The following is a 13,698-nucleotide window of genomic DNA, read 5'->3' on the forward strand; positions in this document are numbered from 1 at the left end:
CAAAAAAGAGAGTTGAATCCTTAAAGATAATCCTTAATTTGGCCGGAAAAATGAGTGAATATTTGATCCCCCTTTCTCTTAGGGTCTTTTTCACAGTAGTAAACAAACGTCTCTTTTCTTGAACTTCTTTTGAAAAGTCTGCGAAAAAGCCAGTCTGTTTCCATCGTATAACACAGGGGAACATTCCCTCGCCCTTCTTAGTACCATATCTCTATCTGTTGAAATAAGCATTTTAGCAAGAAATGTCCGTGGTTGTCTCCCCGGGATGATTTTACCAACTGGAACCCGATGTGCTCTTTCTTCTAAGAATTGGGACGAGAAGTGTTCCCTCCCAAAGTTTCCAACAATCAACGTTTGTATAAATTAAACAGGGTTATTATCTTCCGCACCCTCTGGAATCCCCAGAATTCTTAAATTATATCTCCGTGATCTATCCTCCAAATCCAGCATCTTTCTTTTTAGGAGATTAAAATCTAACTTCATAGTGGACATCTCTTGGTTCATTTTTTGGGAATCATTCTGTATAGTAACCATCGAGCTTTCCACCTTATCGACTCTTTCTCGAATTTTAGACAGATTATCTCTGATCAGACTCACATCCATTTGAATTACCCCAAGTTGAACTGCGATGGCCTGTATTAGGTCCCTATTTTGTTTGACCACCATTAATATCTCTTTTAGTGGGGAGGGGTTAATGTCAAGCACATCCTCTTTCTCTACTCCCTCGTCCCCTTTGTCATATATCTTCTATATGAAAGAATCTTCATATAAAAGAGAGGTTAAAAAAATATATAAAAATTATATTATCCTTCAGGCGGACATAAAAAACGCCTCTAAGTTCTTTATCGAGTATCTTAATTTGATTTGTGCAAGCAGTAAAACAAAGGGACAATTGTATATGCAAAATATATAATCGTTTATTATAAAAACAAAGAATATAAAAACAATACAACTGCAAAACAAATGATGAAATTACAAAGTAACACCCAAAATGTACCACACGGTGGTGTTAACACACCCCTATCTGATCAGCACAGTATGATTTAGTGATTTATGACAACCAGTGTCATACTTTTAACAGACTCATATAGCAAGAGAAACTTAGGATCTTCTGTTATCAAACAGGCTATAACAATAAAACACGAATATACAGGAAATTAAGTGTTATCCCTTGACTCTGTTTTCCTATGACCAATCAAAAATATATGATATTAATATGATAAAATATTCAGCTCGGCAATCAGACTATGGAAAATAACTTTCCAAGGGTTTAGTCCTCTTTTCAAATAATGTCAGATCTTCCATTAACAATATGCATCTTTGCTAAGAGAATAATCAGCATTATGGAGGCGCCTAACACTATATATTCCCACACCATGGGAACTCTTGGCTATATACCGAGAGAAATATCTTATTAATATCATGAGTAGTAAACAAAAAATACATTACCGGGTCAAAGGTAGACAGAGTTCAGATGGGACCAGTTCTGAAGAACTTTCCTAGTAATCCAAAAAGAATAATCCAAGTTTCTTCTGATAAAGTTTTTCTTTTTGATTGAATGGATGGATGGATCAATGGATTTATGGATCTTTATGGCTTTTTTAAAATCTTTTAATCTCTAGATCTCTCGTGCTACTCCGCACACGAGTAATTATTCCCCCCCTTATCTAAGAATCATCCCCTTTAGATTAGGGATTCCTAATCAGGTAAGGTGGGTGTATTCGCATGCTAATAACATCGTGATGTCATATCAACTCCTAATATGGTATAGAACAAATAATGAAATAATATAATATTGTCCATCTGCCTCCAGATGGCACTGCGGTATCGTAGATGAACATCACAACTTTTAAGCATTAAAATTAAATATCTAATAATACGTTCTCAGGACCTCGTTTACCTTTTTTAATATAAATCATTGAGGAAGGTCTTTTCCTGACACTTTTAATTACCTATATCCTGGACTTGTTGGAGTTGACTGTCTTCTCCTATCTTTTTGAAATATAGGTTGACTTGATGAAAATTTTATATAGCGGCTTTGATGCTTGGCATCGGAACTTGTACATTTCACTTATCTACATCCATGAATAACTATTGTTTTGAAATAACAGCTAAATAACGGACTGCCACAATTGGTGTCGGATGCGGGCAACGACACCTCAGAAAAGCTGAATGCTGCAGTGCTGTGTGGGAACTTAAAGGGCCAGAAGCCCGTTTGCTCAGTGGAACAGGTGCTGCTGAATACTTAAAAAAAAAAAAACTGTGTGGAGTTAAAGGGGGCTTGCTGCTGGAAATTTTTCTGGTCCTTGAACAGCTGGTTGCTAAGGGTAACGCCTGAATACAAATTGTTTATGGTCTTGGACAGGTATATGTCCTGGGTAAAACCTGCTACATTGCTGCAGAGAAAGACTCCTGACATGGAGGATATGTTAAAGGCTTTGCTGCAAGCCACTGCAGCCCAGCAACATGCAAACAAAGTGCAGCAAGAAGCTAATCGGCAGACAGAGGATCTGGCGCGGTCTATGGCAATGCAACTTACCACTCTAACCGAGATGCAAAACAAAGATCGTGTTGCTTTGACTGAGGTGGTGCAGCGCTTTGCAGACCAGACCCCTTGGTCGACTGAAATTGGTCCCATGGGGAAGAAGGACATATGTGCTGGGAACTACTTACAAAAGATGGCTGCCACGGATGATGTGGAGGCTTATTTGATGACCTTTGAGCGCACCGCTGAGCGTGAAAGATGGCCACTAGATCAGTGGGCGGGGTTGATAGCCCCCTTTCTGAGTGGAGAGGCTCAGAAGTCTTATTATGATTTGGATCCTGCCGACGCTCAGGATTACTGTAAGCTGAAAGCGGAGATTTTGGCCCGTCTGGGAGTTACTTTGTCGGTTCAGGCCCAAAGAGTGCACCATTGGGGTTTTCAGGCAGACAAACCAGCTCGCTCCCAAATGTACGACCTGGTACACTTAACCAAGAAGTGGTTACAACCAGATGTTCTATCGGCTCCAGAGGTTGTCCCAACGTGTGGTAATGGACAGATATCTTAGAGCCCTTCCACCTGAAATATGCAAGTGGGTTACCCACGGTGACCCTAACAGCGCAGATGAGTTGGTCTCTCTGGTGGAAAGATATGCTGCGGCAAAGGACCTGTTACAAAAGCCCCGCCTAACCCAGGAAAGTACCCGGCAGGGGGGTACTCCTTCGAGGGGTGGAGCCCCTAACAGGGACACAAAGGCCAAAGCTGAACTCTGGCCGGAACGATCCGAAAGGTCCAAGTCTGACTTTCTGAGACCAGAACCTATCAAATGCTTCCGTTGTAGGGGACCAGGACATATTGCTGCTAACTGTCCGTTAAACTCAGAGCCCATGCAGTGTGATATGAGTGCTATGCCAAATACGAAATCGATGTTTGCCCAAGGGGTTTGTTCTATTGGGACCCCTGAAAGGGTCGATAAACATCTGTGTCCTGTTTCAGTAGAGGGGAGAGAGGTGCAGGCTCTCCTGGATACTGGCAGTATGATCACATTAGTCAAAGCCAGTTTGGTAAACTCCGATAGCTTACAGACCCAGTCAGTAGGGGTCACCTGTATTCATGGGGAAACTCGCGAGTATAATACGGCACGTGTTACCATAGGAACTGTGCTCAACCAGGTAACCTGTCAGGTAGCGATAATACCCACTCTCATGTATGATGTAATACTGGGAGGGATTTTCCTTTTTTCTGGGAATTGTGGGAAAAAAGGGTTAAAGAGCCAACAGTGGTTACGATCTCTGGAGAAAGGGCAACAGGAGTCACAGAACCTGAGCTTCTTCACGAGGTTCTGTCATCTCCTGATAAGGCCGTGTTTCCTTTTGATGTAATGTCAGGGGACACCGAAACCACTGATGTAAGTGGGGAGCCAGAGGAGAGGGTTGAAAATGTCTTAGCGGATATAAAGGTTTCACGCGACAATTTTGCCACAGCGCAGCTGAATGACCCTACTTTGGTTCGGGCCCGGGAAAATGTAAAAATAATAAATGGTGTTCTGGTTTACCCAGATGTCACGCTTGCTTATCCCCATATCGCAATGCAAAATAACTTACTGTATCAGGTAGACAAGCAAGGTGAAGACATCGTAGAACAACTGATAGTTCCCAAGCCATTTTGGAAGATGGTCTTGGATCTAGCACATGGTCATTTGTTGGGGGGACATCTGGGGATGGAAAAGACAAAAGAACGAATTTTAATGCGTTTCTTTTTGCCAGGGCTAGTAGCAGAGGTACGAGATTACTGTGCATCTTGTCCCGAGTGCCAATATACATCTCCGTCCCCTAACTTAAGAAGCCCATTGGTACCCTTACCCATTGTGGAAGTGCCATTCGAACGAATAGCTATGGATCTGGTAGGCCCTATAGTGAAATCAGCTCGCGGACATCAGTACATACTGGTGATCGTAGACTACGCCACCAGATATCCAGAAGCTATTCTATTAAGAAATATGATGGCAAAGACCATAGCCAAGGAGTTGGTCCTGGTGTTCAGTAGGGTTGGGATCCCTAAAGAGATCTTAACGGATCAGGGCACCCCATTTATGTCCAGGGTGACCAAAGAATTATGTCGGCTATTCAGGGTGAAGCATATCCGAACCTCAGTCTACCATCCGCAAACGGATGGATTGGTGGAAAGATTCAATAAAACCCTGAAAAACATGTTAAGAAAGGTGATTGCCAAGGATGGTACGGATTGGGATTGCCTACTTCCCTATTTACTGTTTGCCATACGAGAAGTACCGCAATCGTCTACGGGGTTTTCACCCTTTGAACTTCTGTATGGCAGGCAGCCCCGAGGGCTACTCGACATAGCTAAAGAGATGTGGGAGCACGAATCTACCCCGTACCGCAGTATAATTGAGCATGTGTCACAGATGCAGGACCGGATCAAGGCAGTCATGCCCTTGGTTCGAGAACATATGCAGCAAGCCCAACAGGCCCAAAGTAGAATATATAACCGGGGTGCGAAACTGCGTCATTTTAGTCCAGGGGACCAGGTGCTTGTATTAATACCCACAGTAGAGAGCAAATTCTTAGCAAAATGGCAAGGGCCCTTCACAATTGTTAAAAAGATAAGCGAGGTGAACTATCTAGTTCATCAGCCCGGGAAGAGAAAACCCGAACAGAACTATCATATTAACTTGAAAAAGCCCTGGAAAGATAGGGAAACTCTGGTGGTAAACTCAGTACCACGAAGCTACACCGTACCTGAGGTTAGAATTGCTGAGTCCCTGTTTCCCCATCAGAAACAGGAATCACAGGAATTCGTTATGAGAAATAACGATTTCTTCTCAGAACTCCCAGGCCTCACTCATGTGATAAAACACGATATTGTCACAGAACCCAGTGTTAAGGTGAAGATTAAGCCCTACCGGGTCCCCGAAGCGAGGCGCGAGGTCATTACCCAAGAGATTAACAAGATGTTAGACCTAGGGGTAATAGAAGAGTCCGTAAGTGAGTGGTCTAGTCCCATCGTTTTAATTCCCAAACCTGATGGGTCCATAAGGTTCTGTAATGACTATCGCCAGTTAAACTTGGTCTCAAAGTTTGACGCCTACCCAATGGCGAGAGTAGACGAACTAATAGACAAGCTGGGTAGTGCTCGGTACTTAACAACATTGGACTTAACTAAAGGGTACTGGCAAATTCCGCTAACTGAAAGGGCCAAGGAAAAGACGGCTTTTTCTGCACCCAGTGGTCATTTCCAATACACTAGGTTGCCATTTGGCCTCCATGGGGCCCCGGCGACTTTTCAGCGTATGATGGATAGGATCCTAAGGCCACATATTGGTTATACATCAGCATATCTGGATGATGTAATAATTTACAGTAGCGACTGGGAGTCTCACCTACAAAAAGTGCAGGCGGTCGTGGATTCACTAAGACAGGCTGGTCTCACCGCAAACCCTAAAAAGTGTGCCATCGGCTTGGAAGAAGCCAAGTATTTGGGATACACCATTGGGCGAGGTCTGATCAAACCACAGCTAAACAAAATAGACTCAATACAAAACTGGCCTAGAACCCTTAAACAAGAAGCAAGTGAGGTCGTTTTTGGGAATTGCAGGGTATAACAGAAGGTTTATCCCTAATTTTGCATCTATGGCAGTTCCCTTAACTGATCTTACAAAAGGAAAAAATTTGGTGATGATAAAATGGACCCCAGAGGCCGAGAGGGCGTTCCAATCCTTGAAACAAGCCCTGTGCTCCCAGCCGGTACTGGTATGTCCGGATTTTCATAAACCCTTCTCACTGCAAACCGATGCTTCGGAGGCTGGGTTAGGAGCAGTGTTAACACAAATAATTGATGGGGAAGAACACCCTGTCTTATACATAAGTCGGAAGCTGAATGACCATGAAAAGAGGTATGCCACTGTAGAGAAAGAGGCTTTGGCCATTAAATGGGCCCTGGACGCTCTCAAATACTACCTACTGGGCAGAGAATTCACCCTCATCACAGACCATGCACCCCTAAAGTGGATGCAGAATAACAAGGAAAAGAATAGTAGGGTTACCAGGTGGTTTCTGTCCCTCCAGCCTTTTAGGTTTACAGTACAGCACCGAGCAGGCAGCCTCCAGGGAAATGTAGATGGTTTGTCTCGTACTTACTGTTTGTCAAGCCAGGGTGCCCCAACCCATAGGTTAGTGCAAAAGGGGGGGAAATGTGGTGTCTCACAGGGTGAAGTAATTGAGGGTATATATGTGTCTCCCAGGTTCTTAGCATATGCTGAAGAAAGTTATTTAGGAAAGGGTTAAAAAACCTAAGCCTGGGTCCTGATGAGCTGCACCTGGGGAGTTGCTAGATAACTGGGCTGACAACACACTTGCTCAGAACTTCCTGCGAGTGAGAGAAGCCACATCTCACTGAGGGACCCTGAAGGTCCAGAGCCTGCAAACTGCAAGTATCACAGGTTGCTGTTCAGACAGCGTGCTTATTTTGGGTGGACTGAGGATTTCTCATCCACGTCCTAGAGAGGGACCTATTGTTTAGTTAGAGCCTGGACAAGGCTAGGTGTTCCGTTTATGTTTTTGTGTTTTAATGCAACCTGTGAAATAAAGCTAGCAGGACGCCAGTTGAAATGCACTTCTGTCTCCTGAGGTCTCCTTCTGCGAAATAATCTGACTAATCCCCCTACCTTTTCACCTCTGGAAAGGTGAGCTAAATAACGGACTGCCACAATATATATAATAATTATGAATATATAAAGTGAACCTCATACAGCAGGTGTGCCTCAAGGATATGCATCCTTATCAAGTAACCTTGTTCCCTCCAGACAGACATGTCTTAGGAAGTTGGTTTACTCCTCTAGATAGTCCCATATCTTTAGTAATAACTTTTAAATACAATGTCTGTTTATGTTCACAATTATTTTTATATAAACTGAACTTGCCATGAACTCATCTTGGCTTCCTCAGCCACATAATAGAACTTTGGTTCAGGCTGATTTTATTCTTAAAGGCAATGAGATGAGCATTCGTTTTGATCATAATGTCATTAGATAATATTGTATACGTATGAAAATGCACAACACCTTGATGGCACCGCAAGACTTTTTGTAGGTCCAGTTCGGACACTTCAGGATTATCAGGCTTTTTGGAGGCGGTACTTAGCTCCTTTTGTGTGCCTCTCGTGTTAACTCTTGGGGACCTCAAAAATTGGTCTATTTTTGGTCCCCGAAAATACAGAAATAGAACTTTTTAATATATGCAAATGAGCCTCTAGCAGAGAAGCTCTATTCTCCCTGCTGCTGCTCCTCCTGCATGTTGATTGACAGGGCCAGGCATTGCAAATGTCATCATGCCTGGCCCTAACTTCTCCTAGTCTCGTGCCTTTGCCATGCGCTTCAGTACTCTGCTCAGTACAGATAAGAACTGCTGGATAGCCTCTCTACTGTACTGCTTACATGGCTGCAGTGGTGGCACGCCAGTATACCCCATATAATTGCTGCAAGGAATCAGTTGCATTATTAGTATACAACAAAAGACCGCTGAGGCCCATGATTGGCTGCGGCGGTCATGTCAAAGTTGCAAATGGTGACATGAATATGACACTGGAAGTGACAGTGGATTAAATTGGTGAGTATAGCCTCTTTTGTTTTCACAATTGCATGCACTGGGAAAATGTCTAAATAACTCTGAAAACCCGTTTAAATTTTTTTCATGGATTATATTTTGTATCATTTTCTTCCCATACAGGTTTGATGTTGATGAAATCAAAGCTGCAAATGCCTTCAAAAAGTGGTCCATCATTCCAGTTCTTGGGTTGATTGAGAATTCTTTACATGATGCCAGCCTGTTGCATACTTTGTTTTGTTTTTTGCTTCAAATCATTAATTCCTGCTCAAAAGTTGCAGATATGCTGCTTGATAGTGGTTTGCTATATGCTTTGTGTAATACATTAGCAACCCTATGTGGTATTGAAACGAGGTAAGTTTTTTTTATTTAATTTTTTATTTATTTTTATTCTGTGATATTTAGGGGAGCCACACAGAAAATTGCACCACAATCATACACAATTATAATCAGCCAGTGAAATATTGTTATTGATAAACTACAATGTACTTTCTAAATCAAAATAAAACACACCCATTGTTGATTAAAAAAAACAACAACCATGATCTCTGCTTTGTCAGTGGTAGATGTATGCTAGATATTGTGGAGCCTAACATCAGATGGCTAACTATTAGGGTGCATTCACATGACTATAAGTGTTTTGCGGTTCGCGAATTGCGTATGCGCAAAACACTTATACCGGCCATGTGCATTCTGCAATTGTGGACAAAAATAGGACATGTTCTATATTTTTTGGGGGCCGTGGAACAGATGCGGACCCAGAATTATGGTCGTGTGAATGCACCCTTACATATATTATAATCTGCTTCTGATTTATACCAAGAAAGGGTATGCTTTGTTTGGAGCTAGATTTATATCTTCATTGCAATTAGTGTTATGGTTGCTTCTTCCATGTCAGCTCTCCATATACTGGTAAACACTGGTGGTTAGATTATGACTTCCCAATATATTAAAGGGGTTCTCTGACCCCAAGCGAAAATGAATTAAGGGCCAGAATGCATTTTAAATGATAAAAAAGAAAGCCATTCCCCAGTGTTCCATTCCAGCAGTAAGGGTCCTGTTTCTGCTGCTTCTGGTTTTCTGTAGATCAGAAGTGTGACGTCCCCTGTGAATGGCTGCTGCAGTGCATGTGATGACGGACAGGACTAAACACCTCCGATCTACAGGGAATCGGAAGCAGTGGGAACAGGACCCTTAGTGCAGGAACCGAATCCCAGTGAACAGTTGAGTCATTTATTTTTTATGTTAAACACGCTCCAGACCTTAAAGGAGTTGTTCAACGATTCATATTGATGACCTCTCCCTAGGACAGGTCATCAATATCAGATTGGTGAGGGTCCGACACCTGGCACGCCCACCAATCAGCTGTTTAAAGATGAGGTAGTGCTCCATGTGAGCACCACATCCTGTTCATCACGCGTTGTCTCCTGTGGAGTGAGTTAATGGCATGAGTACCTGTCATTACACTGCACTTCCAAGAAGTGTAGTGTAATGAACAGGAAGTGGCCCTCACGTGGAGCGCTGCTTCGTCTGCAAACAGCTGATTGGTGGTGGTGCTGGGTGTCGGACCTTCGCAAATCAGATATTGATGACCTATCCTGAGCATAGGTCATCAATATAAATTTGTGCACAACCCCTTTAATTAATTTTAGCTCCTTTACTTTTGAAAATGTCATTCCTGTATGATTTTATTTAAAAAAAAAAAAAACACAAAGGAAGACAACAATGGATTCAACTGGTCATAACAAAATTTTTACTTCTACTAGAAAGTGTCATCTACAAGTATGTAATTGTAAGATATCTCAACATTGTTACACAAAGGAGCAGCAAGATGGCCAATCTTACCTGCATTCAGTGATGGCCAGTTCGGCGTGTTCGCCTTACCTGTGCCTGTGCGCAAGCCGGTCTGAAACAAATGCGGTCACCGGGAGCAGGCAGTTCCGAGAACAGCCCGATGAAGGCCCCTGGCGGCTATTCTCGGAACTGCCTGCTCCCGTTGACCGCATTTGTTTCAGACCGGCTCGCGCACAGGCACAGGTAAGGACTTACCTGTGCATTGCCGGACTTGTGAGTTAAGACGGCAGCCCGCATATGTTCGCCGGCGAACTGGCCATCACTGCCTGCATTCATAGAACCAAGAATAGCAAATAATAAGAATAATGTTTAAATTGCATAGTTATTTAACAACCCAACAGCTTTATTTGTTAAATGTAGAAACCACCATATGTAATCAGTAAACACCAATATTTAGCATTTAGTTGTATGTATTGTGACATTGTTGTGGATACAGTAAAGTGCAGTTTTGGCATTTCTTGGACCTCCATCACATTTCTAAGCTCTGCCATGTCAGCCTGGTAAGCTCTACTATCAGCTTAAGACCTGATTCACACGACCATGATCGGCCCAGGAAACATGGTCCATGTGTTGGCCCCATCTTCCCGGCTGACTGTGACTCTCCTGACCCAAACTGTCTGTATAATAGTAATTTATTATAGTCAGTTTGTATGTGATCACAGAACTATTGCGGTGTGCTCACATGATGATGTGAGTACACAGCAATGGCCCCGTGATTGGATGTAGACTATCATAAATTACTATGATACAGTCAATTCGGGTTAGGAGATCCATGGTCTGCCTGGGAGATGACTGACACACCATGTTTCCCAGGCTGATCACAGACGTTTGCATGAGGCCTATTATTGCAGCCAGGGCATTTCTACTACTGCTCTACAGCTGGGAATGGCCCCTCTCCCTCCTGGGCACCTTTTAGTCATTTTGTTGCAGCCACCCCTTCTTGGCTAGCAGTGGGGCCTCAAGCAATTTGCCTGGTTTGTGTGGTGCACAATACTTATCAAAATGTGTGCCAGATTAAACACCAAAAAGTAAAACTACAGGTGCTGGAAAAGTATTACCACTTATAAGAGATACCTAAAGTACACTGTGACCACCTATATACTAAATATTTAAAAATGTAATCTTTATTAGAATTTAAAATTTACATAATAAAACACATAAATAAATTGGCACTGACAAACTCACACCACAGGAGTATGCTACAAATGAGTCAAAGAATAAAAAGAGAAGCAAGAAGTACAATCTATTGGAGGAATGGTTAAGGCCTCTTTCACACTTGCGTCGTTGGGATCCGGCATGCACTTCCGTTGCCGGAGGTGCCCGCCGGATCCGGAAAAACGCAAGTGTACTGAAAGCATTTGAAGACGGAACCGTCTTCCAAATGCTTTCAGTGTTACTATGGCACCCAGGACGCTATTAAAGTCCTGGTTGCCATAGTAGGAGCGGGGGAGCGGTATACTTACAGTCCGTGCGGCTCCCGGGGCGCTCCAGAATGACGTCAGAGCGCCCCATGCGCATGGATGACGTGATCCATGCGATCACGTGATCCATGCGCTTGGGGCGCCCTGACGTCACTCTGGAGCGCCCGGGGAGCCGCACGGACGGTAAGTATACTGCTCCCCCGCTCCCCACTGCACTTTACCATGGCTGCCAGGACTTTAGCGTCCCGGCAGCCATGGTAACCATTCAGAAAAAGCTAAATGTCGGCTCCGGCAATGCGCCGAAACGACGTTTAGCTTAAGGCCGGATCCGGATCAATGCCTTCCAAAGGGCATTAATTCCGGATCCGGCCTTGCGGCAAGTGTTCCGGATTTTTGGCCGGAGCAAAAAGCGCAGCATGCTGCGGTATTTTCTCCGGCCAAAAAACGTTCCGTTCCGGAACTGAAGACATCCTGATGCATCCTGAACGGATTTCTCTCCATTCAGAATGCATTAGGATAATCCTGATCAGGATTCTTCTGGCATAGAGCCCCGACGACGGAACTCTATGCCGGAAGACAATAACGCAGGTGTGAAAGAGCCCTAAACCAGGAGAAACCGTTTGCCGATTGGCATCCCCACTCAAATTACAAAAATGTTAGCAATTCAAAACATGTCAAATACAGAACCAAAATGGCACCACCAAAACACCCCTCTCTGGTTTTTGTGGTGGTTGTATATCATGTATTCACTTTTACAATATGAATTTTAGTACCAGATTTCAGTTATTTTTGCCTGAGTTAATTGTTTCTCTCTAGGATTCATGTTTAACCCCTTAGGAACCGGGCTCATTTTCACCTTAGGCCTCATGCACACGGCCGTGTTCCGCGGCCGAGAGCGGTCCGTGGTAACACGGCCTGGATTCCTGTTGAGAGCAGGAGCGCACAGCGTCATTGGTTGCTATGACACCGTGCGCTCCATGCCGTCGCTGCACTACAGTAATACACTCGTATAGTAAAATGAAGTAAAAAAAAATCTTTATAAAAAAAAAATACCTAATTTACCAAAATATTTGAAAAATTTGCAAATTTCCAAGGTTCAATTTCTCTACTTCTATAATACATAGTAATACCTCCAAAAATAGTTATTACTTTACATTCCCCATATGTCTACTTCATGATTGGATCATTTTGGGAATTCCATTTTAGTTTTTGGGGACGTTACAAGGCTTAGAAGTTTAGAAGCAAATCTTTAAATTTTTCAGAAATTTTCAAAAACCCAATTTTTAAGGACCAGTTCAGGTGTGAAGTCACTTTGTGAGGCTTACATGATAGAAACCACCCAAAAATGACCCTATTCTAGAAACTACACCCCTCAAGGTATTCAAAACTGATTTTATAAACGTCGTTAACCCTTTAGGTGTTCCACAAGAGTTAATGGCAAATGGAGATAAAATTTCAGAATTTAGATTTTTGGGCAAATTTTTCATTTTAATCCATTTTTTCCAGTTACAAAGCAAGGGTTAACAGCCAAACAAAAAGGTATATTTATTGCCCTGATTCTGTAGTTTGCAGAAACACCCCATTTGTGGCAGTAAACTACTGTACGGGCACGTGGTAGGGCGTAGAGGGAAAGGTGCGCCGTGTGGTTTTTGGAAGGCAGATTTTTCTGGACTGGTTTATTTACACCATGTCCCATTTGAAGCCCCCCTGATGCACCCCTAGAGTAGAAACTCCATAAAAGTGACCCCATTCTGGAAACTACGGCATAAGGTGGCAGTTTTGTTGGGACTATTTTTAGGGTACATATGATTTTTGGTTTATCTATATTACATTTTTGTGAGGCAAGGTTATATAGCCATTTGCCATAAACTGTTGAGGAACACCTAAAGGGTTAATAAAGTTTGTAAAATCAGCTTTGAATACCTTAAAGGGTGTAGTTTCTTAGATGGGGTCGCTTTTATGAAGTTTCTACTCTAGGGGTGCATCGGTGGGCTTCAAATGGGACATGGTGCCTAAAAAAAAAAGGCCTTCAAAATCTGCCTTCCAGAAACCATACGGCGTTCCTTTCCTTATGCGCCCTGCCGTTTGGTCATAAAGCAGTTTACGACCACTAGGGTTGTCCCGATACCACTTTTTTAGGACCGAGTACAAGTACCGATACTTTTTTTCAAGTAGTCACCGATACCGAATACCGATACTTTTTTAAAATGTCATGTGACCGTTTTGGGGGATCTGTGGATCTGTGGATGACGCACTGTCATGTGGGGGATCTGTGGATGGCACTGTTATGGGGGACCTGTGGATGGCACTGTTATGGGGG

The 13,698-nt window shown here is 43.1% G+C and overlaps 1 protein-coding gene across 2 annotated transcripts in view; it reads left to right on the forward strand.

Annotated features, from left to right (window-relative positions):
• The window catches only part of LYST (lysosomal trafficking regulator), a 736,927-nt gene that overhangs the window by 366,036 nt on the left and 357,193 nt on the right, over positions 1 to 13,698 (forward strand). For both annotated transcript variants that reach the window (XM_040429442.1, XM_040429443.1), the window contains one exon: positions 8,227 to 8,457. In XM_040429442.1, coding sequence (XP_040285376.1) covers positions 8,227 to 8,457 — 231 coding nt within the window. The remainder of the gene's footprint in view (positions 1 to 8,226; positions 8,458 to 13,698) is intronic.

Source organism: Bufo bufo, chromosome 4, assembly GCF_905171765.1.
Source record: "Bufo bufo chromosome 4, aBufBuf1.1, whole genome shotgun sequence".
Taxonomy (NCBI): domain Eukaryota; kingdom Metazoa; phylum Chordata; class Amphibia; order Anura; family Bufonidae; genus Bufo; species Bufo bufo.